Source organism: Pseudochaenichthys georgianus, chromosome 4 (assembly GCF_902827115.2).
Source record: "Pseudochaenichthys georgianus chromosome 4, fPseGeo1.2, whole genome shotgun sequence".
Taxonomy (NCBI): domain Eukaryota; kingdom Metazoa; phylum Chordata; class Actinopteri; order Perciformes; family Channichthyidae; genus Pseudochaenichthys; species Pseudochaenichthys georgianus.
In genome coordinates, this window is record NC_047506.1 from 21,818,005 (window position 1) to 21,843,730 (window position 25,726).

A 25,726-nucleotide genomic window follows, 5' to 3' on the forward strand; every position below is an offset into this window, starting at 1 on the left:
AAAGGTACTCCCGTGAAAAAGCGCAGTTTTAATAAGAGCCGTGTGTGTTCAGCGCTCTGCTTCCACTCCCTGCACTGCAGCTGTGCCTGCAGTCCCGCTCCTCTCAAGCACGTTCTAAGTCCCTCCCCTCTCTCGTGCACGCGGCCACGCGCTAGCTGGCAGAGCATGTGAGAAAACGAGAAGCATGGCTGCAAGTGGGAGTGTAACTGCCGCTGCGCCTCGGCTTGTTGACAAAAAAGACGCCAGAAGTCTGTGAACGGGCCGTTCAGATGTTCAGAGCAGAGCTCCCTGTCGGAGCGGCAGAGCGTGATGTGCACTGAAAAGTTTTTCTGTCGCAATATTATCGTTGAGCAAACTTAACTAGCAAACTAGCATCACTATCTGCTAACGTTAGCTTTAGCCTTGGTTTTCTATTAGTTTTTTTCATAGGCTATAAACGGAGGTGGTATAAGTATATATCTTGTACTTGAGTAAAAGTAGAAGTACCCAGGTCTTGTACTTGATTTAAAGTAGAAGTACCAGAATGTAGGAACAATCCTGCAATCAAAATGTTCCTCAAATAAAAGTACAAAAGTATTCTCATCAAAATATAGTTAAAGTAGCGACAGTAAAAGTAGAAGTACTCAGGTCTTGTACTAGAAGCACCAGAGTGTAGGAATACTCTGTTACAGTAAAAGTACTGCATTCAAAATGTTCCTCAAGTAAAAGTATTAAAGTAGCGACAGTAAAAGTAGTCATTGTGCAGATTGGTCCATTTCAGAATAATATATATGATATGTTTTATAATGATTGATCATGAAAGTGTTCTCAAAGCTGGTGAAGGTGCAGCTAGTTTGAATGACTTTGTATACTGCAGGGTAGCTGGTGGATTTACTACAGGTGGAACTAAAGTCTGATTTAACACTTGATTACATTTACCATCATTCATCCACATCTGTAGAGTAACTAAAGGTATTAAATACATGTAGTGGAGTAAAAGTACACCATGTACCTCTGAACTGTCGTGGATTAGAAGTACAAAGTAGCAAAAGAAACATTGAAATACTTAAATAAAGTACAAGTATCTCAAAAGTGTACCCACGTAGTAGCCTACTTGAGTTTATGAACTTAGTTACTTTACACCAGTGGCTATAAAGATAGAAAGACTAAGCCTTGCACAGAGGCATGAAAATACATTTTCAAAATGCTCAACAGCGCTGCCAAAATGTTAAACTCACTGCTACACAATTAAAATAAACGCTTTTATATATATTTATATTAGATGTGACTCTTTGGCATTTCTGTTCTTAGTAACACTGCTGCTTTAGTTGTTCTGACTGCTGTCTGTTATTCCTAATTTTAAAGCCGATATTCCGTGGGGTCGGGGGGCTCGGATCCTTGTCACCTTTTTCATACCTGATGAGTTTGCATCCCTGATTATATTTAAGACTGTTTCCCTTTTTTTAAGAAAAGTATCGAAAAAGAATCGGAATCGCAATTCTTGACTTGGTATCGGTATCGAAACCAAAATGTTGGTATCGTGACAACACTAGTCGCCGGTGTGTCAGGGAACTCACCAAGTGTCAGGAAACACAACCCTCTCTCTTTTCCTCCATATCCAAATCTCTAAAAACGGGGCTGCAACGGAGCTGATTATTATTTGAATGTTTCTTAAGTCAGAAAAGGGGTGCTCCGCCTATATGGGCAACTCTCCACCTATCAGGGGAATGAGAGACCGCTCGAAAGCGCTGGAGACGCTGTAGTACATATGCCAGGCCTGTAAGTGGCGCAGTAGTCTGCCACAAAAGCAGAATCAGCCCTTGCAAAAACAGGGCTGGAAAAGAGCAAATAGAGCGAAATGAGGCATGGCTAAAATGCATGATCTGTTTGGTATTTTGAAAAAAAAACTTCACAGACATGTTTTATATAGGTATGACCCTACAATATATGTTTCAAATATAGCATGATAGGTCCACTTTAAATTAGAGTGTGTATTTTTCTTTCATATTGCCACACTTGGTAACCGTTTTATAAAAGCAATAGCTCACTTCAGGCCGTGAGCTATTGCTTAAAGTGGACCTATCATGCTATATTTGAATAATATATTGTAGAGCCATACCTATATAAAACATTTTCAAAATAACAAACAGATCATGCATTTTAGCCATGCCTCATTTCGCTCTATTGGCTCTTTTTTAGCCCTGTTTTTGCAAGGGCTGAATCTGTGAGAAGTCTTCTTCGCTGCTTTTGTGGCAGACTACAGCGCCACCTACAGGCCTGGCATATGTACTACAGCGTCTCCAGCGCTTTCGAACGGCAATGGCCGTGGCTGTCTCCTCCTGATAGGTGGAGAGTTGCCCATATAGGCGGAGCTCCTCGTTTCTGATGTCAGAGATATTTCAAATCTGTATCAGTCTGTATCAGATCCGTTGCAGCCCCATTTTTAGAGATTTGGGTATGGAGGAAAAGAGAGAGGGTTGTGTTTTCTGACACTTGGTGAGTTCCCTGACACACATATTCATGTATAAAAGACGTACAAAAGTGCATTTTGCATGATAGGTCCCCTTTAAGTATATGCCTCCACCACAACAGACTCTTACAACTTCCTACTGATATAAAACAAAGAATGAAGACATTTCCTCTTACCAGGTCGGGAAGGAATTCTGAGAAGAACTGAGGGAGGGATGGCATCGGTAAGGCTGACAGTTACCACGGTGACAAAGCTTGTCGTAGCGTCAAGAACAACCAAGCACATAAATGGAACCTCCACATTGCAGATCACAGGATTATCATACGGTGTATTCGCATCATTCTCCTCTTTCTTCGACCTGACAAAAGTAAAAATACTTCAAAATACTGTATAATTTGTTATTAACATTCAAGTCAAATCTTTGAACTGTTACTGTACATACCTGTGCAATTGTATGTACTAATGAAAATTGTGTGACATGATTGGAAGCTAAAGAACAGTTAATAAATCGACCTTGAGGTGAAATCATTTTTTCAAATGTTTTTTGACTTAGCGAAAACTGAGCAGTGAACAAGATGTAAAAGCTGAAAAATGTCCGTCTTATCAAAAGTGTGTGAGATCAGGGGTGAATTGTCCTCTTTATCCCCGCAACAAAAAAAGCCTGGAGCCTGTGTTACATCATGCAGTTTCCCCCACTGCTGATCAAAATAAACACAGCATACTTAGCCCCCCACTGAGCAGAAGGGAAACAGATTAGACTCACACTAACACACGCACACAAACAACAAAGAAAAGAAACACAGAAAATGAAATAGCGACGTTTCATACTTACGACACACTCTGTAAGCTAATTGCCTTGACACCAGCAGCCTTTGTGGTTGATGGTGGGCCGTGTGATTGAAGTTCACATATTAGATTTTCCCAGTTTTCATCAATTTTGCACAGAATGTCCAAACAGGTGCCTGACAAGAAATCAGATTTGCATGTTAGGAGCATGTTGAGAGACATCTCTACGTGATTTACTGTTGACTGTGACCTTCAAATAAGGGCTTCTGAGAAACAGGCTAGCTTCATATTCTGAGAACAGTGAAATATTCTAGCTGCAAGCACCCATACTGAGGTACGGTTCCTGCATGGAAACGTCATTACAAAAGGACCAGTGCATGGGATTTGGGGGATCTATTGGCAGAATATAATTAAATTATTCATACGCGTTTTTGAGCAGTAGATTTTGATTAACATTTTTATTATCTGAATGTAGCTTTTGAGCTGACATTTCATAATAAGCACTTAATACAAGGTAGACCTGGGAATTATGGGAATGTCACACGTTTTGCACAACATTAGTATTGTTAACTCCTGCCTCCAAACTCTGCTGCAGAAACTCTCCTCTCTACTCTCTCATCCTCTCTGGACTCTCTCTGTCCTCTCACATCTCGGCAGGCTCGCCAGTCCCCTCCTGCTCCCTGGCTTAATGACGCACTGCGTGCTAATAGAACCGTCCTTAGGGCAGCAGAGCGGAAATGGTGGAAATCCAAACACCGTGACGACCTCCTAACCTATCAGGCTCTCCTCTCCTCTTTCTCTGCTTCGATCTCTCAGGCAAAAAGCACTTTCTTTCAAGATAAGATCCAATCTTCCTATTCCAATCCTAAAAAACTATTTTCCATCTTCTCCACCCTCTTGGACCCTCCCAAAGCCCCTTCCCCCGCCTCCCTTCTGTCAAGCGACTTTGTTAACCACTTTGAAAAAAAGGTTTACGACATTCGCTCTTCTTTTTCTGACTCACCCCTACTCACCGCCGGATCACCTGAGCCACCTTCAACCGGCACACTAACCTCCTTTTCCCCTCTCTCTCCAAGTGAGGTTCTTACCCTCATTACCTCTACCCGCCCTACCACCTGTCCTCTGGACCCTATCCCTTCAAACCTCCTTCAGACTATCGCTCCTGATATTCTACCGTTTCTCACCCATTTCATCAACACTTCTCTAACCTCTGGTCACTTTCCAAACAGTCTCAAGGAGGCAAGAGTAAACCCTCTCCTAAAGAAACCCACTCTCGACCCGTCTGATGTTATAAACTACAGGCCTGTCTCTCTCCTCCCGTTCCTGTCTAAAACACTTGAACGCGCTGTCTTTAAACAACTCTCCTGTTATCTCCATCAGAACAACCTTCTGGATCCGCACCAGTCTGGTTTCAAGGCAGGTCACTCCACCGAAACTGCTCTCATTGCTGTCACTGAGGAACTGCACACTGCTAAAGCAGCCTCCCTCTCCTCTGTCCTCATCCTGTTGGACCTGTCTGCTGCATTCGACACGGTGAAGCATCAGATCCTCCTTCACACTCTCCAAGAACTTGGAGTTTCAGGCTCTGCACTTTCCCTCCTCACCTCATACCTCAAAGACCGCACCTACAGGGTTACTTGGAGAGGGTCGGAGTCCGACCCTTGTCAATTAACTACAGGGGTCCCTCAGGGCTCTGTTCTTGGTCCTCTCCTCTTTTCCCTGTACACAAACTCGCTCGGATCTGTCATTAGCCCGCATGGTTTTTCATACCACTGCTACGCTGACGACACCCAATTAATTCTGTCCTTGCCCCGCTCAGAGACCCAGGTCGTCGCACGCATCTCTGCTTGTTTAGCTGACATCTCTCAGTGGATGTCTGCTCATCATCTCAAGCTCAACCTTGACAAAACTGAAGTGCTTTTCCTTCCGGGAAAAGATTGTCCCTCTCTTGACCTAACTATCAACATCGGCCCCTCTGTTGTTTCCCCGACTCAGACTGCAAGGAATCTGGGTGTTATCCTAGATAACAACCTGTCGTTTACTGCAAACATCGCTGCTACAACCCGCTGCTGCAGATACACGCTTTTCAACATCAGGAAGATACGCCCACAGCTGACCCAGAAATCGACGCAGGTTCTGGTCCAGGCTCTCGTCACCTCACGCCTAGACTACTGCAACTCCCTCCTGGCTGGTCTACCTGCATGTGCCATCCGACCTCTGCAGCTCATCCAGAATGCAGCGGCTCGTCTGGTCTTCAACCTTCCAAAATTTTCCCACACCACGCCGCTCCTCCGCTCCCTCCACTGGCTTCCGGTAACTGCTAGAATCCACTTCAAGACACTGGTACTTGCATACCATGCTGCGAATGGATCTGGCCCTTCCTACATCCAGGACATGGTTAAACCGTACACCCCACCACGTGCTCTACGCTCTGCATCAGCCAAACGGCTCGCTGCACCCTCGCTGCGAGGGGGACCCAAGTTCCCATCAGCAAAAACACGTGGATTTGCTATCCTGGCTCCTAAATGGTGGAATGAGCTCCCCATTGAAATCAGGACCGCAGAAAGCTTACACACCTTCCGGCGCAGACTGAAAACTCATCTCTTTCGACTCCACTTCGAGCGATCGAATGACTAACAAAGAACTGCTAACAGAGCACTTATATACTAATAAAGGACTGGCTTATCTAAAGCCAGTTGAGTAGCACTTGAAACGATTGGCTCTTTGAAACCTGATGTTCTTATATGATTCTGTTTTCTTCAAGGTTGTGTCTTCCTGGTCGAATGTACTTATTGTAAGTCGCTTTGGATAAAAGCGTCAGCTAAATGCAATGTAATGTAATGTAATGTTAAAATGTGTGTTAAGATATTTCAGGCTGGTCCAAAGTAGTGGACTAAAATAATATCAAGTGTTTTTAGAGATGAGGTAAACACAGATGTGCTTCAGCATGTCATGGGCGTGTTTTCAGTAGCATTAAAGAGTAAAGTTTCCATCAGTATCTAACCGGACCCAAAGGACATTAACAGATCCGCTTGCACACTGTTGCAAAGTCCTGCAGCTGAAAAGCTATTTAGCACACTAACTGACATTAGTAGCGCAGTTTACACATGTTCAGCAAGCTTAAGCTCAGGAAAGGATGTGTATTCATGTTTGTAGGTTGAATAAGGACAAAACGTAACCAGGAATGCTTATACAAAACTTTGTGTTCTATAAAATAAATTGTTATTTAAAAAAGCTCTTTTGATCAATCTCAGCCTTCTCACGTTATTAACCAACACCTATCTTAAAGACAAGTTGGTACTTAAACCAACAGAATGATAAATAAAATGAATATGGCTAACCAAAGAATATGAATGACCAAAACGCTCTGGGACCTTTGGGAGCTGTATCATACCCGACTGTCAAAAAGGCCTCATAAAGCAGAAAGGAGGCGTATAAGGAGTATGTCTACAACTTCTCCATTTGATCATCATTGCTTGGGGATGAATCTTGAAGGTCTCAGCTAATCACCATTGATTCAAATGTCTCCCTGCACAACACAGATCGATGAAAACAACAAATCCTCCACACCTCCCTCGTCACAATATAATCTCATCTCAATCTTCACGCTGATAATATCAAGAGAGCATTTTATAATTATGACTCACTTGGAAAGGCCCCCCATTTGCTCTTTAAACTTAAAGACCTGCGTACGTTCTCCTCCTGCTAGAGAACACAGTGATGCTGAACGACTCCCCAGATGAATATGAAACGGATGGTTTAATTCTGTGCTGATCAGAAGGAGGGGGGGGGGGGGGCAAGCTTAAAGTGTAATGAACCTGTCAGGCTGATCTTTGGAGGCACATCTATCGGTGACAAGTGATGACACTGCAAGAAGAATGGTGAATCGTGAGGCTCCTTCACACACCCTGATGTTTGTTCTGATGAGCCACATTACACAACCACCCTGTTGCTACTTGGAATGAAAAGTGTGTCACCTTCATGTTTGCTTTTAAACAGACAGGGTTCAATGTTCCCCTAAAAACCTGTCACTGAATTTGTCATGCGGCAAGTTAAAAATTCTCCCAACAAAAGATTAAGCATATCTGAATGTATAGGAGAATCGTTCTGAGTCTCTGTCGGTCTCATTAATCTGCTACCTTGATGCATAAAAAAAGGCTAGTTTAATAATGTCTCTGTTAATTGTCTTTCTGAAGACATGTAACACCGACGCAGTGTACAAAACCCTGGATTAAACTGAAGGAAGGGACCTAAAGGTGCCAAACTGCATGTCGGTTGATATAATGCAAAACAGTCAGTACAGCTTATTAAACAAAACCAGACTCACTGAAAAAAATAATTAGATTATCCTTAGTTTGGATTGGAAGCCTGATGTTAATTTGATCAGCCATTGAGAATCCTGACTGGCAGAGTTTGATATTCATTTGTTCATATTTGATTTCAATATATGAAAATACAGATATTGAGTGAGATACATTAATTCCCGTGCACTAACTCTTTCAACCGGGTCTTGTCAACTAGGATGAAAACAACTCGCATACATTTTTGCTTTTTTAAGAAACATATTGGATACCAGTATTGAATGACCTCTCACCTTCAGAGGGATCAGGAGGGTGTGATCTGTTTGTGGAGCTCCTGAAGCTGCAGAGGGGATGGTGCGGGGGGTTTGAATCAGAGCGGTTTGTCTCCGGTGTGTGTGTGCTGTCTACCTCCGCAGTGAGGTGGGCTGAGGGTGAGTCACAGCACAGCTCATCCTGCCAGGGGAGCTCCATGGCACCTGACTGCAGAGAGGCCCCCTCCTCGAGCCCCAAACTCAGGGCCCCTGCTCACAGAGAGGAAGGGACATTAAGAGGGAAGTATATTATTACGTTTGGAGGGAGAAACATTTGAGTATTTTAGATATCTTGTCTTATTGTTATCTTAACAAAATAATATATTTCTCCCATTTAAAACAACCCAATGCTGTATTTTATTTACGTTTCGCAGCATAATAGTTATTTTTCCAAGTTTGATAATGATATAAAAAAACATCAATTTAATGCATTTAATGCATTTCTTATAAATAAAAAGTGATATAAAGCACCTGATAAAAAAATAGATACAATAGAAAATAGAATTGCTTTCCTGTTTCTGATAAAAAATCTATGTTAAAAAATGCCTTGCATGTAAAGTAAAACGTTCTTTTTTTTGCCAAAACAATCCTGAAATTGTTACATAAGTCCCCTGAACAAGGTTTAATCATTAGTCAAGGATAACTCATCTACATTCATTTATGAACAACTCGTCATTGAGTAAAAGATTGCCAGATTGGGTGGACAAAGAAATAGATGAATAAGGCCATCTCAAGACATTTACATTGTATAACAATATATGGCTTCTTTCTTTGAAATCCTTCATCTCATTTTGTTTTGAGGCAACAGTTGTGTTTTAGAAAAGAAGAAAAAGAATCTGAGAAAAGACCTTGTTAGTCTCCAACTGGGTGATATTGATTTAGCTCAGGTGTAACTCCTTACGTAGGTTTGACAACTGGAGGGAAAACATTAATCTACTGTCAAAGAAGAGTACAGTGCTTTCATTTGGACAGTTATGCCCACATGGGCTCCACACCATCAATCTAAAGTGTTAACACTGGTATGAGGCTGCTGCTGTGTTCTGTGGAGATGTTCTAGTCATACACATCGTGACCAGTGCTACCTAAATAGAATCAGTTTTGCGCAAAATTTAAGCATACGATACAACCAAAATAAAAATAAGCAATAGGGATTAAGGTGTTCCTCTTCTCTAACTAAGAAGGCCAATCTTCTCATACACATTAATAACATCCAGAATTACATTCATAATGTCAGAATCTCTTTGCCAGGACAAAAGCCTCACAAAATCAATAGGACAAATTAAACTTGTCAAACTTAGTAAGTTGCCAACAAGTGCACTCATTTCAAATTAATCTATAGCATCCCTTGGACAAACCTCAGGGTATTTCTATGAACAATATAATACTTTACACAGTAAGATCCCTCCAATTTGTATTTCTGAGCTGAACCTCTATGGGGTGAGTTTTTATGCTTACATCAAACCTGAAAAGGATATATATATAAATATTGTTCTATAAAAAAGGCTATAACCAGGTGGAAGAATGGATACAAGCTAAGCTATCACAAGTGTTGTGATGGAGGTGAAACTCACCATTGGATACCAAGAAGATTTGCATCAGGACCGTCACTGTCATACGCCAAACCCTGTAGAGAAACAAAGAGGGTGAGTGATGGCGGGATGGGCCGACAGAGGGAAAACGCTTGATGTCGCAGTCGTACAAAGAGAAAAAACAAAAAACAATGTAGATGATGAGAGAGCAACGAGATACAGATGATAACAACATTGAGTGAATCACGTATCAAGGGAAGGAACAGTTCATTTTGGATTGCTCCATGAACATAACACAAGTTGCGTTTTATGATTTTAGTCATCTTTATTGTTCTACAAATTCTATCTGGTGCGATTACATATCTAAAGTGTTCTATTCAATGCTCTCTGTGACGCATTTTCTGGAAATGGGAGGAACTTCTGCAGGTTATCCATGTCGTGAATTATTAACAATCCATGCTTAATGAAGGAAAGAATAAATGACCATCACCAGATCTCATGATATTCAAAACAAAACCTGCATCCTAGGAGAGCAGTGGGAGTTGTAGCCATACTGTAGATGCCACTGAACAGCCCAGTGCCAGGAAACATGAGTAGCACAGTACCGTGGAGGAACTAGTGTACCGACTTTTGTACAGACGTTACGCCAGACCTAAAGTGGCAGCCAGGAGTGTTGCGACACAAGACCCTGGTCAGTATTAACAACGTTTCAGTTCCACACCTCCTCCCAGGAGAGTGTAGGGCTGGTAAAAACAATGTGTTACCATCACATCTCTGTGCAACAAGCTCCTCAACCCTTTCATCAACACATGACTCAGTTGTTGGAAAGAGGTGTCCTGAGTAATCACAGCTCATAATTGATTGTTCATTTTGTCACAATAAATTAACTTAAGAGCAGCATCACATGTATTTAGTCATCGTATTGGGGGGTTTATCTCCCCCTAGTTGGGAATCCAAAGTAGACACATCTGTGCTGTAGCCCAAATGTAAGAATGTAAATTGACAACCATGAAAACCATTAAAACAATATTTATATGTAATACACATTTAGTGTTTGGGACATTTTCCACATTCAAATTCACTCATACCAGAAGCCTCAGCATGAATCACTAAAAGCACAAGAACTTGTCTGTTCTGTTATCATTGGCTTTAACATTAACCCTTAACTCTAATATTATATAACTCCAATTATTCGTTTGTTGTTCTGCAATTATCTTGCTTTGCCGAACACCGTTATCTCTACAAAGTTATTTTTCCTGGCTGCAAAGAAAATAAATCCATTTGCAGAATTATTGAATGTCCCGTTATTATAGATGCTCTCATTTCCCACTAACCTTTTATAGAAATACCATGGACATAAACGGTTTGAACATCTGCCCTGGAAGGGGGCAGCGATTCTTTCTTACCATTTGCAACTGGCCTTATCACCATGGGCCAGGACCACCACTGACATACTTGCATATTCTCTATACTTTAGCTTATTCCTTGGATAATTGTGTGTACATTCCTGCATGTCCTTCATTTTTAAAACAGGTAGTTAATACATAATTTTTCATTGAAAAAAACAAAAACTGTCCATATTTTTATTTTCATCTTTTTTTAACTTGTGTTTCTTGACTGTTATAGTTGTTGCTTTTATCTTTTAGTTTATCCTACTATGATTATTGTTCTGCACCAAACACCTAGGCTCATTCCTTGTAAGTGTAAACCTACTTTAAAACCTGTGTAGTGTATGTTTTCAGAACTGTATAACACCCACGTCCACATCGACCATCTTCATCCATATATTGCAATATACTTACATTGTAGTGGTCATAGCAGGAGCATTTCCTAGCTGAGCTTTGGCTGGTGTCAATCCCGCTGCAAAAGAGAAAGAGATAGAAGGTTTTAATGATTGAAGTGCTGCAAGTCAATTTAAATCTGGCAAGACTGAAGAATCTTTGGAATAGAATAAAATAAGGGTCTTAGCAAAAAGGTACATTTGAAATTAAAGATTGCTTGGTGGTGTTATTCAAGGCTTTTCTTGAAGGGGACCTATCATGCAAAATGCACTTTTGTACGTCTTTTATACATGAATATGTGTCCCCGGTGTGTCAGGGAACTCACCAAGTGTCAGAAAACACAACCCTCTCTCTTTTCCTCCATACCCAAATCTCTAAAAACGGGGCTGCAACGGATCTGATTATTATTTGAATTTTTCTGACGTCAGAAAAGGGGTGCTCCGCCTATATGGGCAACTCTCCACCTATCAGGGGAAAGAGAGACCGCTCGAAAGCGCTGGAGACGCTGTAGTACATATGCCAGGCCTGTAAATGGCGCTGTAGTCTGCCACAAAAGCAGAATCAACTCTTGCAAAAACAGGGCTGGCAAAGAGCAAATAGAGTGAAATGAGGCATGGCTAAAATGCATGATCTGTTTGGTATTTTGAAAAAGAAACTTCACATACATGTTTTATATAGGTATGGCCCTACAATATATGTTTCAAATATAGCATGATAGGTCCACTTTAAGACAAATTCTTATTCAGAGTCAGATTTCTCACTGACAGGAGTCTCTCAAATATCTTTATGTAAAGGTTCAGCGCAGAGATACGTGGACTAAATAGAAATCCAAGGCATAGTGGCTGAAACAGGTTAACTTGGTAAGATGTTCAGGGAGTGTTTGGCAACACGTTGTCCTTAAGTCAAAGCAAACCAAGCAGAACATGGAACAGTATGTGGTCAGAACGAGGCAGGTACGACAAGGTAGTACATAAATGCATGAGGGGAAAAGGGCTGATGTTTATGCCAATGAGAAACCGTGATCAGGTGACTGGTGGTGATGTGGGAAAATGCATTGCAGAGCAGGTGATGAATCACAGGAGAGGTTAGTCACTGGAAAAACAATGCATGCAAAAAGTAAATGCAAAAAGTCAACAGGCTTTCATTCAAACAGCGTAAATGATACTCCAGATCATGCGGAAAGCAACATTCTGGCAAGTCATCGATATACAGAAACTCTCCTAAAATAACAATATGCTGCTTTTTTTCAAAAATACAATTCTCAATGTTTTTGCCTTTAAAAGTGATAATATATATAATTCATGTTATAATTTTGACTGACACCGCTCTCCACAGCTCTTTGGGGTGCCTTGCGAGAGCAGAAGGGCAATACATTAATGGATAATTCACACAGCTAGTGACCACATCTATTTATTCACAGCGTGCAGGGGATTCAAAGGAGGAGGAGGGACGGCAGGAAAAATGTTGCAACATGGAGCACACACACACCTGTCATTACCCTCAGGTGTCAAAACAAACCTTAGGCCATTTCAAAGAACAACAAACTAAATAAAGTCTATTGAACGCAAGCTATATGGATCAAATCCCCTATCTTGGTATATGTGTTTTTTTTATCTGATATTAGCATAACTGTATTGTGGTCTATTTAAAACAAACACATATAGAATTTCTATTTTCTATAAATGTACTGCCTGACAAATCAAGGTACATTTTCAAATTGATGCCACAAGAATTATAAACAAATCTAACATTTGCAGAAAATCAATCAGGCTCATAGATTTGTAAAGCCACCCATGAAGGTGTAATCTAATCAGAAATATTAACATGAATCTGATTAATATCTTGCCATAAGAAAACAAATGTCAACTGAAATAAAAGAGATGTTTCACAAATAATTTAACAAGCACTTCTTATCATATCAATAGGGTTTAAGGCTTTGCAAAATCACATTTTGGATTATCAGATTATGTGTTGCTGGTGCACATCCACCAAGTTTATTATATCATTCCATACTAACACTGACTGAGCTCTAGTCTTACTGTAATTAACAAACTAAACTAAACTGACCAATGGAAGCTACAACGATTATTTAGGATATGAGACCACAATCAACAACCACCAGTGTTTACCATTAAATCCATAAAGAGGTTGTAGATATTTGTTTATAGTTTTCACAATAGTACAGCCTTTGTTGTGCTATAAAAATCCACTGCAGTTGATTTACTCAGTACCTTACAAGTAATGCAACACTTCAATACATATCCAACATCCTTTAAAGATAAGCATTATCTACTTAATAATAAAAAGGGTTGTCAGCATCTCTCTTCTCCTGTTTCCTAGCCTATTTAGGAACAAAATCGGATCAAGACAACACATGTGAAACTATTTTTCAAATGCATAAAAGGAAGCTCTGCTGTGTTGCTCCATGTCCCCAAGGTCTTCCCCTCTCTCAATGTTCTCCAGGTCTGACTCACTCTCTGTCAGGCTTTGCAGTGGAGGGGCGTCAGGGCTTGTTCCCCCGCATATCTTTCTGACAAGTTCTTCTCGAAACAACCAACAAACATGTCAATCGTGTCGCTAAACGTCCATTTAAAGAGGTTCTCCTAACAAGTTGTTGAAAAGATGCATCGTGAGCAACAGCACATTTCACCAAGTCCTATTTCTCAATGGAAATATAATCAAAAGTTGAATAAAAATACGCAGAAAAGACAGGATAGAACACAAAATACGTCAAAAGCGAAAAGAAGGTGTCAGTTTGACAGAAGTGGGCGCGTAATTCCTCACCTGTGTGAGAGACAGCCCGTCTGAAAGGTAACACAAACGGTCGGCAGCCCGACCACAAACACAGCAATGTGAATAAAAGCGTTAAACTGAGCATGAATAAGGAGAGAGTGTCCTTACACATCTCCTGGAAGTTTCTTATGCTTTGGTGCTCGAGTTTTCTTTCGTCCCGGTCCCTGAGTTTATCCAGGGGAGTTTAAATCCTGAGTGAAGAAGACACATGTGCTTCTGTCAGAGTCCGCTGTCCATGTTTGAGTCTGTGTCTAACAACAACAGCGAGCAGGATATCTCCCTCACTCGTTTTATCTTCACTCGCACCGCTGCACTTGCTTTGACGTAAAGACCACCAGAGCCTCCTCCAGGCGTTAAGAAAAAGTGAATGAAGCCTGGAGGGGAAGACTCCATGGATGTATAATAAGGGGAAGGCTCCCTCACAACAGCACCCTGCCCACCGTGATGCGTTCAAGAACACCTACGGAGATCTCATGACTTAAGATGCTGACCTTTTGGAACAATCACTTGTTTGGTATAAAGAACAGCAACACTTAAAGGTTGCATTTATAAATGCTACCAAAATCACTTCATGCATTAAAGTCCCCTGTTGGCTAAATTACATCAATAGGTTTAGGAGACAATGCCAAGTTGCTAAATATTTTGAATGGAAAATATTCAAAAGCGTTCCCTGAAATACAGTAAAATTATCATCAGTAAAAATCACATAACACATGGTCCTCCATCAGAGGACGTGAACGACAATATTATAGCAACACAAGGATATTGCTGAGGACACTAGTAGCCTGCATTTGTTGGTATTCAAATCCCCTGAAATGTTCCTGACTTGTTCTTGTAGTATAAGTCAGTTCAAAAGCAATCTGAAATATGTGGGTTACTATACATTTTGAAAGGTCACCACATTTCAGGCTTTCTATTTTAACACAAGAACACCAGTTTCCCTTCTTAAAATGTTGGTGTTTTCCATTCCCATTGCATAAGACAAAGCAAAAATAAAATGCTATTTTACACACATGTTCGCTTACAGGATTCCTAATGATATGTTGACATTGTTTCTCTAAACAGCCACCACTTGTTGTCAGCTATATTTAATGATAAGTATACTGCTGGCAGCAAAACGAGCAAGCTGATACAAAACTATTTGAGCTCCCTGACGTCTGTCTTTCTCAGATAATCACTCCCTCTGATTTATCTTGCTTATAACAGAAACAGACTTCTGGGAATGCTTCTGTCAGTTAGACCCAACAAATGTTCCTCATGTCAGTAAACAACACATTTATTTTTATTTTTATTGGGGTAACTGCAGTGAAACAGGGACAAACACAGGTGTAAACAGTCTATATGTCTCACAGTGTTATGCAGGCTTTGGCTGACAGTTTACCTCTTTAAACCCCCACTATTTTATATCTGGGAAATAAATTCTCCATCCAGATGTTGATCCTTGGCCACACCACAAAGTAAACATTTTACAAATGCCAACAATCAGTCCAGTTAATAATGTGTTATTCAAACGGAAAGTATGTCTGTGTCAGTATTACAGTGATCTTAACATAGGAGAGTGAATGATAAATTATTTAGTTGTACGAGCGCTGTGGCCTGAATTGTGTTTGTCCTTTTTATATTCTTCCAAAATGTTTAACTTACAAAGCACACCAGTTGAAAACACAGAACTTGTATACTGCCTGGTATTTCCCATATATGTTTACAATTACAACTTATTGCTTTAATTTGAAGATGTTGAGTATAGAACTGAACAAACACTTAAGTTCACTTCAATGTAAAACACAGGTTTTGTTTGCGTAAAGAGAATAATGGTGGACATTCAGAAATAAGGATGACCATATCAACACTTATTTGTGCTTTCTTCAACAACCCAATCTTTAATAGATTTGCAGTTTCATAGGAAAATATACCGATTTTGTTAAGGGTAAAATATAACAAAAACATAAAAACAACTGAGTTCTATCTATTCACACTTGTAGCTTGCGGAGTGTAGTACTAAACATTGACCGAAGCACATCTATTATACCAGGATAATTACCTTTACAATTGGTTGTTTACTACGGTTTGTATTCAAGTATGGTCCACCAGCTCTCTGTTCTTTCACAATCAATACAAGAAAGTTAAATGCAATGTTCCCAACACACCTGGCTGCTGGATTTATCAATAGCTGTCTGCATGTGTGTACCAAGGCCTGGGAGCTGCACCAATTATCACTATGCGACAACATATGGAATAAATAATTAATTTAAATGTGATATAACTACAATAGTAAACATTTCATAAACTGACGTTAGCAACAGTAATTGTTAGGCAAAGTTAATATACACTGAATAAAAATATAAACGCAACACTTTTGTTTTTGCTCCCATTTTTCATGAGATGAACTCAAAGATCTAAAACATTTTCTATATACACAAAATAACCATTTCTCTCAAATATTGTTCACAAATCTGAAAAAATCTGTGATAGTGAGCACTTCTCCTTTGCCGAGATAATCCAACCCACCTCACAGATGTGGCATATCAAGATGCTGATTCGACAGCATGATTATTGCACCGGTGTGCCTTAGGCTGGCCACAATAAAAGGCCACTCTGAAACGTGCATTTTTGCTTTATTGGGGGGGTCTGGGGGGGTCCGAAAACCAGTCAGTATCTGGTGTGAGGGGTAGGGTTAGGGTTAGGGTTAGGGTAATGTTGTGAATCGAGTGGCCCATGGTGGTGGTGGGGTTATGGTATGGGCAGGCGTATGTTATGGACGATGAACACAGGCCACTCGTGCTCACTATCACAGATTTTTTCAGATTTGTGAACAATATTTGAGATAAATGGTTATTTTGTGTATATAGAAAATGTTTTAGATCTTTGAGTTCATCTCATGAAAAATGGGAGCAAAAACAAAAGTGTTGCGTTTATATTTTTGTTCAGTGTAGGTGAAGGTAGTGAAGGTAGTACTGAAGGTGTATTCTAATAAAGTTGAGGTGTTAATATACACTCCCATACCTTTGATAATGCATTATACTTTATTGGTATGCTGTGGTTAGACAGTCAATATGGTTGGAGTGGGTGTTACAAATGGAAATTAAAGGTCCCATCATATGCTTTTCTGGTTATTACCTGTACCCTTATGTGTTAAGTAGCTTTTTCTGCATGTAAACGGTCTGCAAAGTCAAAAACCCTCAAAGTACACCCTGTAGCGATTAAAACTCTAATACAGAAAAGACGTGTCTATGCTGCCCCAGAACGCCTCGTTGGAGATTTTATTTCCGGGGCCTATTGACGTCACTAAGTCCAAATGGACCAATTGGCACACCCTCTACCCTCCTGAGCTGCTCGGGAGTCCACCCTGGCAGAGGGTGTGCCAATCTGGTCCATCTATTGTTCTATAGCTCCCGGAGCGGACAGTGTGAGGTGGATTTCCCGCTGTGTTTCCCTGGATGCTGGATATAGACCAAGTGCCATCGTTAGCGGGACATTACGGAGCTCACAAATCCGCCCCGTAAGGCCCCCGGAGCGGACAGTGTGAGGTGGATTTCCCGCTGTGTTCCCATGGATGCTGGATATAGACCAAGTGCCATCGTTAGCGGGGCATTGCGGAGCTCAGGCTGAGCTCCGCAATGCCCCGCTAACATGGCACGCAGACCCCACACAGCAACCAGGAAACGACACCAGTAATCGACCTCACACTGTCCGCTCCTCGAGCCCCACAGGGCGGACCAGCGAGCCCCGCAACATCCCGCCAACACGGGAACTATGTAAATATATTCTAGTAGACCTCAACAATGTAATTATGATCAGTAGAAATGGCCAAAACATGGGACCTTTAAAGATGGCTGAATTCCATTTACCGTAGATGCTTTGATTAAAGGTTCCTAGTAATGCTGCATACTAGCTCACTGTCTCTCTCACTGGAAGAATTGAAAATAACAGAGCCCTCATTAGTGTTATAAAGAACTATGCTTTTCTGCAAATGGATGCTGTGAGAAAGAACCATATTGAGTACAAACTCCACTCCTTACAAGGTTAACATTTAATTTTAAGGCTAGACTTAATTTGAACTTTAAATTCATTCCTTTTCTTTCACACATAATGGGCGATTGAGAGTTCTCTATTCATCTAACCTGTTCAGATAAGGGGAAAACTTCAAAAAGGACCCAACTGGTCACCATATTTGGGCTTAAAAAGCACTAAACACAAAGCCAATATGCTGATTAGGTTGGCATTTGAACTAGGCTGAGGTTAGATTAATGTAAGGCATAGAGCAGTTTAAAATGAGGGTAAGCCTCCAGCAAGAGACTTAATCTAGAGAGAGAGAGATAAAGCGTTGGAGTGAGATACTACCTGCAGTCACTATCAAACTTAATGACATAAGGATGCATCATTGTGTGCCTGCATACATTTAAGGAGGAGGAGATTCATTTTCAAATTGAATTCCTTCCTGTGCGTCATGATGAAGGTGCATCACTTTACTTTCACAGAACACTGGCCTTTATAGAGATGGATTGTGCTCATTATTATCGGCATCCTGGTACTGTATGTCATTGAATGCTGCAGTGACTGTTGGGGATTGGCAGCATCTGGTTTCACACACATCCAAAATCCCCATCACAGCAGCAGAGAACGTTAGTAAAGACACTGTAGGCAAAATAGTTTTTTCTTCATCTATGTTGGTTCTTTTGCAAATTAAAGTCATGTTATAGTCATGTGACTTATGATTGCAAACCTTTGCCAGTGTCAGCTGCTTTCTGTGGTGCCAGCATACCGGATTATAAGTGTCAGCAGATTCATTATTTTAAGAATATATTCAAATAAAACAAAATATATGCTGCACTTGGAACCTGATTTAAACTAGAACAACGTTTGAATAGAAGCTATTAATCATAGTGGAAAAACACATGGACAGGCCTAACTTACTGCCAATATTACTCAGAAAGTCAACATATTTTGGATTCTAGAATAGACTGAAAAAACCCACAAATGCCAGAGCATATTACTGCAGACCTTCATCGTTAAAGCGCTTTCACCTGCCTTTAATTCCCCTGTTGGAAATATTTTCAATCCCTTTCAGCAAAGTCTTAAAGTGATAGACAGATTTGAGGTTCACAGCCTGCTATAAAGTTTATAAAATTAGATTGAAATGTATGGTACAGTGATCACTGAGAGGGATGTGAAAGAGAGCGTGAGCAGCAGCTTCACCTACAACAGCATGCATTTAAAAGGAGAAGATGACATCATTGCCTCCCATGACATCAACAAAACAGTGTGTATGACATCATCCTCTTGGTATGAAATACTCATGTAAAGATATTTGTTTGGTGCCATAAGAAAATAATCAAGTAATTGAATGAATAAAATCTAATCTGCCATCTTATTACCATTTCAGTTATGACCTAACCAAATATTTGTTTGCTCTGCTTTTGTTATTAATTAAAAATGTTAAACCATATTATTTAAGAACGAATCTGTATTTAGTCTTTGCTGTATGAGGGACACATTTGTATTGATATACTTATTATTGAATTGTTTTAAGGGCACTTGTTGTTTTGTGTATGTATACTGTTATATTGTAAGTGATTTGTTCTAATGACAATTATTTGTAATAATTAGAGATCGCAGTATGATCATAAATGAATATAAATAAGGACAATAAAGTAAAATGCCTTGTTTGTGGAAGCATTTTTGGCCATTTCATTTATCATCCATTTGATCTAGTTTTTAAATGTTGTTCATAATAGTCCTGTCCCTAACATTTAGTGTTGCACACATGATTCATAGTCATTATTGTTGACCTCCTCAAAGGAACATCCTGCCGGCGACGTGTCAGTGTCGTGGCAAGAGGGAAGCCACTCCTGAATAATTAATCAGATTCTGCACACAAGAAAAAATAAAATCCTCACGTGGGGATGGGGGGGATTACATATCAAGAGGACGATGTCATGCTCTCAGACTGTTCGGGATGATGTCACCTATGATGATGTTATCTCTTAACTCATCTCCTATTCTATTTCTATTTAAATGAAGAGACCTTGTAATTTTCATGGCAGCGACTTATTTTACATGCAGATTCAATTTATGTGAGCACTGAAGGATGCAATGTAACTTGATATTTCATAATAAGCTGTGCATTTGTATCTTTTCTTATTACATGAGAGCTCTTTTGTGAAAGGAAGGAAATACGTGCGTAAAACAATCAAGTGAGGGACTATTGTTAGAGAGCAAGCTCTGCAGGAAATACTGTGCCTCAGAAGCCATGCCACTGAGGGTGTAGAATGATTTGTCATGTTCAATGTGATCCAAAACAGTGAGTTGCAGCAGGGTTGATTTAAAGCTCTGTAAATTAGAGCTGCCGATTTGGTTAAAAATTCTCTGTATGTTTATCACTAACGACAACTTTCGGATTATTTTCATCATTTGATACATTATTCTTATAAAATAATTGATGATATTTGCTTTGCACTGTTTCCTTAGGGGCTCCTCACATTTTAGGACAAGCATTTCATCCAAAATGTGTTTTTCCACTGTTCAGTGTTGATTGAATTAAGAGGAAAGATTTCTAGTTGCAGAGCTGAGACACAACACCTGCATAACATCAAGCCATGAGAGAGAAGACAGACAGGAAAAGTCAAGGTAATATGTGCACAAACCACCATGAGACATTTAGCAGTGTGACTTCTCTTTCACTTTTTCCTCTTCTCTTTAAAAATGCTCTTTTAGTAAATATTAGTTTATTTGTTAATAAATTCAATAGAAGGAAAAATATCAAAATGGCACTAGTTTCAGCACAAATTGCTTTTGTTTATTTAAAATACATTCCAATTGCTTACAGCCCGACAAGTCTACAAATGAACAGTGTTGAACATTAGCATTGTGTTCCTATCACTAAACAAACATGGGCCAATAGATGTTATCGCAATTGTAATATTTAAAAAAAATAGTCAAAATAACTTACTATAGTACTTTTCCTTCACTTCTCATTTTCTTCTCGTGATCTCCTGTTACCCTCATGGATGTTTGCCTGTATGTTGCAACACAACTTATTTCCCAATAAACCTGCCCAACCCAACCACTGTGTGTGTGTGTGTGTGTGTGTGTGTGTGTGTGTGTGTGTGTGTGTGTGTGTGTGTGTGTGTGTGTGTGTGTGTGTGTGTGTGTGTGTGTGTGTGTGTGTGTGTGTGTGTGTGTGTGTGTGTGTGTGTGTGTGTGTGTGTGTGTGTGTGTGTGTGCCCTAAGGTCTCACAGAAGTTAGCGTGGGAGCCAAAGCTAATAGGTTTAATATGTTAATAATAATATTAGTGACAATATGGGCTGCCACAAAAAATTGCTCAAAAAACTCTAAAAGATGTTGTGAGAATTTGTGGATGCACAACATGTGAGAAAAACACATTGGAGCCAGATGTGAAAGCGTCGCTTTCTGGGTCAGCTGGGGACGCATCCTCCTGATGTTGTAAAGCGTGTATCTGCAGCAGCGGGTTGTAGCAGCGATGTTTGCAGTGAAGGACAGGTTGTTATCTAGGATCACACCCAGATTCCTTGCAGTCTGAGTCGGGGAATAACAAGATGAATAACAAATGCTTGCCTCACCCTCCAGGATATTTGCTCTGGTCTCCAATGCTATGTGTCACTACCAGATGTTATCCACTCACATCTGGCTCCAATGTGTTTTTCTCACATGTTGTGCATCCACAAATTCTCACAACATCTTTTAGAGTTTTTTGAGCAATTTTTTGTGGCAGCCCATATTGTCACTAATATTATTATTAACATATTAAACCTATTAGCTTTGGCTCCCACGCTAACTTCTGTGAGACCTTAGGGCACACACACACACACACACACACACACACACACACACACACACACACACACACACACACACACACACACACACACACACACACACACACACACACACACACACACACACACACACACACACACACACACACACACACACACACACACACACACACACACACACACACACACACACACACACACACACACACACACACACACTGTACACATTCAACTGTCCTATAGTCCCTACCCAGCTAGCGGGGAACGTTCTCACAACTTTTGCTAACATTACTACAGGTTCTAATAATGTTTTAAGAAACGTTTTAATCTGATGTTCAAAGAACCTTTTTTAGGATGTTTATTACTTCAAATAATGTTCCTATAAGGTTTAAGGTTAACTAAGACATAACGTTTTAACTATAACATTCCGAGGATGTTTTTTGGACGTTGTTGGGGTAACACATTAAAGATGTTCTTTATAAAACGTTCCCTCAATGTTACATGATAACAAATGAAAAACATTCTCCAAGAAACATTCTGAAAATGTTTTCAGGATGTTATTGAGGCCTGAGTTGACAGAAAGTGTTTTATAAAATGTTCCTTCAATGTGATATGTTAACAAAGGTGGAACGTTTTGCCTGCAACATTCTAAGGATGTGTTTTGGACGTTGTTGTTCTGAAAATGTTATTATTTTTTTGTAAAACATTCCTGTGATGGTAAATATTAACACGGCCATGATCAACGTCAGGTTTCTAGAGCGCTTTAAAAAAATAAACTTGTAGCATTTGTTTGAAAAGGATGTTTTAAAAAATCTGATTTCACCATATTTTCCTTTTGAGAAAAACAAACAAGCACGTAATTCATGATAAGCTGTAAGCAGATATTGCATGTTTGCGGTGGCATGTGTGAGTTCCCAGCTAGACATTTTTGGTTCTCAAAGAATTCTGAGAATGTTACCATTCATTGTTCTCGGAATGTTTTCAGCGGGACGTTTTATTTTGGTTCCCAGAATGTTCTTCTGAAAGGTAGGATAATGTTCTTTAAAAATATTCTTTAAATGTTTGGTGATAACCTTCTTAAGATGTTTTTGATAACATTGTTAGAACATTATGCTCTACTGTTCTTAAAACCTTTTCAGCAGGACGTTTTATTTTGGTTCCCAGAATGTTCTACTGAAAGGTAGGATACCGTTCTCTAAAAACATTCTTAACATTTTTGGTGATACATTTCTTAAGCTGTATGAGTGCATTGAGACAATGAATAGGACCTATAGAAACGAATTTGCATACCAATATTCACTCACATGCACTTATAATCACATGTAGGCCCACAGTATTCATAATATCATATGTGTAAAATATCAGAAAATAATCACATTTTTTTCTGACTATAAAGGTTGTGTCTCCTATAGGTTCTAACTGTTAGATAAGCTATCTGGCCGTGTGTGGTTTGTGAGGGCTGCGCATAAACAGTGTCCGCTGTTTATGCATATTGGATAAAAATCGTTATTGCACCCTTTAGATTTGAGACCGACAGACATATAGAAGAACGGACCGACTGTCACTGCCCGTCCCTGAAACCCCCGTTAGTGTTTGTACGTGTTTGTTTACTGTGTGGTTGCGGTCGGATAATCCAAAAATCAGCTCCTAACGTCTAACATATCGTCTATTCTTTGACCTCTGAGTGAAACGTCATGGGGTTAAGGGATCGTGGATAGGAGTTTAGTCAGACAACTCACGTGTTCCTTTAACATGTTTATTAGAAGCAGCATATAGTTGAGTTTGGCGACTAGGCTCGGGCATCATCACTCCATAGATATACTGTACATAGCACGGTGAGTGATAATTAAATAACTAACCCCCGGGCCCCGAGCCTACAGGTGGAAGCTGGGGTGGTGGTGGGGCAGGCAAGCAGCAGCGATGTAGAGGTAGCTGCAGCAATAGCAGCAGCAAGCAATGCATGGAGAGAGATCTGCCTCCCCGTCCTCTGCCCCTATCTTGCTAACCTTTTCAACTCCTCGCTGTCCCATGGAACCGTCCCATCTGCCTTCAAAACTGCTGCTGTTACTCCAATCCTCAAAAAACTTGGTCTTGATCCCTCCTCCCTCACTAATTACCGCCCCATCTCCAACCTACCATTCCTCTCAAAAACTCTAGAACGCATTGTAGCCAAACAAATTCACTGCCATCTCCAAACCAACCAGCTTTATGAACCCCTTCAGTCTGGATTTCATCCTCACCACAGTACAGAAACTGCACTCGTCAAAGTCCTCAATGACCTCCTCACCTCTGCTGACACTGGTTCCCTCAATATTCTCATCCTCCTCGACCTGAGTGCAGCCTTTGATACCGTGAGCCACAACATCCTGCTCACCCGACTCAGGGACATTGGTATTGAAGGTATTGCACTCAGATGGCTCCAGTCCTACCTCACTGAACGATCCCACTTCATCTCCCTCTCCAACCACTCCTCTGCCACAGCTTCAGTCACCCAAGGCGTTCCTCAAGGATCAGTACTTGGCCCCCTCCTCTTCATCATTTACATCCTCCCCCTCGGTCAGATACTCCGCCACTTCAACCTGGACTTCCACTGCTATGCTGATGACACTCAGATCTACCTCAGCACCAAATCCCTCCATAACCCACCCCTTACCCACATCGATTCCTGTCTGACAGCTATTAAAACTTGGATGCAACATAACCTCCTTAAACTGAACAGCAACAAAACAGAACTCCTCCTAATCGGCTCCAAATCCACCCTCAGCAAGGTCACTAACATAACACTCACCATCGATGGCACCATTGTTTCCCCCTCCAATCAGGCACGCAACCTTGGCGTAATCTTTGACCCCACCCTCTCCCTCGAACCTCACATCCGCCAAACAGTCAAAACCTCCTTTTTCCACCTCCGCAATATTGCAAAAATCCTACCCTCTCTCACCCGCCCCGCAGCCGAACGACTAATCCATGCCTTCATTTCCTCCCGCCTTGACTACTGCAACTCACTTCTTTACGGCATCAGCACTACATCCCTCAACAGACTCCAACGGGTTCAAAATGCAGCTGCACGTCTCCTCACGCATACCAAATCATGGCATCACATCACCCCAGTCCTCAAAGACCTCCACTGGCTTCCTGTCTCCCATCGCATCAACTACAAAATGCTGGTCCTCACCTACAAAGCACTCCACCATCTGGCCCCCCCTTATCTCACAAACCTTCTCACTCCTTATCAACCCCCACGGTCCCTCAGATCCACCGCAGCCGGACTCCTATCCATTCCCATATCCACACTCTGCAGCTTTGGGGACAGAGCCTTCTCAGTGGCAGCTCCTAGGCTCTGGAATTCCCTCCCCCAAGATCTCCGTGACTCTGAGTCCCTCACAGTCTTTCAGTCCCGCCTCAAAACACATCTTTTCAACTCTGTCTAGTGTCTACCCATAAGCCCCCCCTCTCAATCAACTTCCTCTTGACTGCCTTTTTATTTATTTTTTATTTTACTATACTTACTTGTTTGCCTGTCCTTGTTTGTCTACCCTCCCTCATACTGTAAAGCGTCTTTGAGTTGTGAAAAGCGCTATATAAATAAAATGCATTATTATTATTAGATCTGGCAGGTTAAATAGAGCGGCATATTAAGGAGACTCTGTTTGGTTGGTTGTAGAGTGGCAAGGGGGCGTTATGTATGAATGCAGCATAAGTGCTCGAGTTGACTGCCTGAACTAGCTCGCAGGCTTCGCCCCATAATTCAAAAGTACTTAAAAAGTAGACTGCGGTACTTTAGAGCAGTGGTTCCCAAACGGTGTGCCGTGAGGCAAGTCCGGGTGTGCCGTGGGATTTTGTGACAACCATACGTTATTATTGCAATATACAACTACACAAAAATTATTATTTTTTAATTTACTATATCAGTACTTTGTAGGTTTATATGTACGTAATCTGCGCGACTTGCGCGTCCGCATCTCCACGTGCAATGCTG

General features: G+C 40.8%; 1 protein-coding gene across 3 annotated transcripts in view; it reads right to left on the bottom strand.

Moving 5' to 3' along the window:
* The window catches only part of lepr (leptin receptor), a 64,428-nt gene that overhangs the window by 27,019 nt on the left and 11,683 nt on the right, over positions 1–25,726 (bottom strand). Inside the window, exons 1-6 of one of the 3 annotated variants that reach the window (XM_034081777.2) lie at positions 14,059–14,308; positions 11,179–11,236; positions 9,419–9,471; positions 7,830–8,060; positions 3,282–3,411; positions 2,626–2,807 (exon numbers count right to left, since the gene is read on the bottom strand). In XM_034081777.2, coding sequence (XP_033937668.1) covers positions 2,626–2,807; positions 3,282–3,411; positions 7,830–8,060; positions 9,419–9,471; positions 11,179–11,236; positions 14,059–14,062 — 658 coding nt within the window. In that variant the 5' untranslated portion in view covers positions 14,063–14,308. Of the gene's footprint in view, positions 1–2,625; positions 2,808–3,281; positions 3,412–7,829; positions 8,061–9,418; positions 9,472–11,178; positions 11,237–14,058; positions 14,309–25,726 lie in introns of those variants that run through there. The other 2 variants (XM_034081776.2, XM_034081775.2) reach the window with 2 other exon arrangements.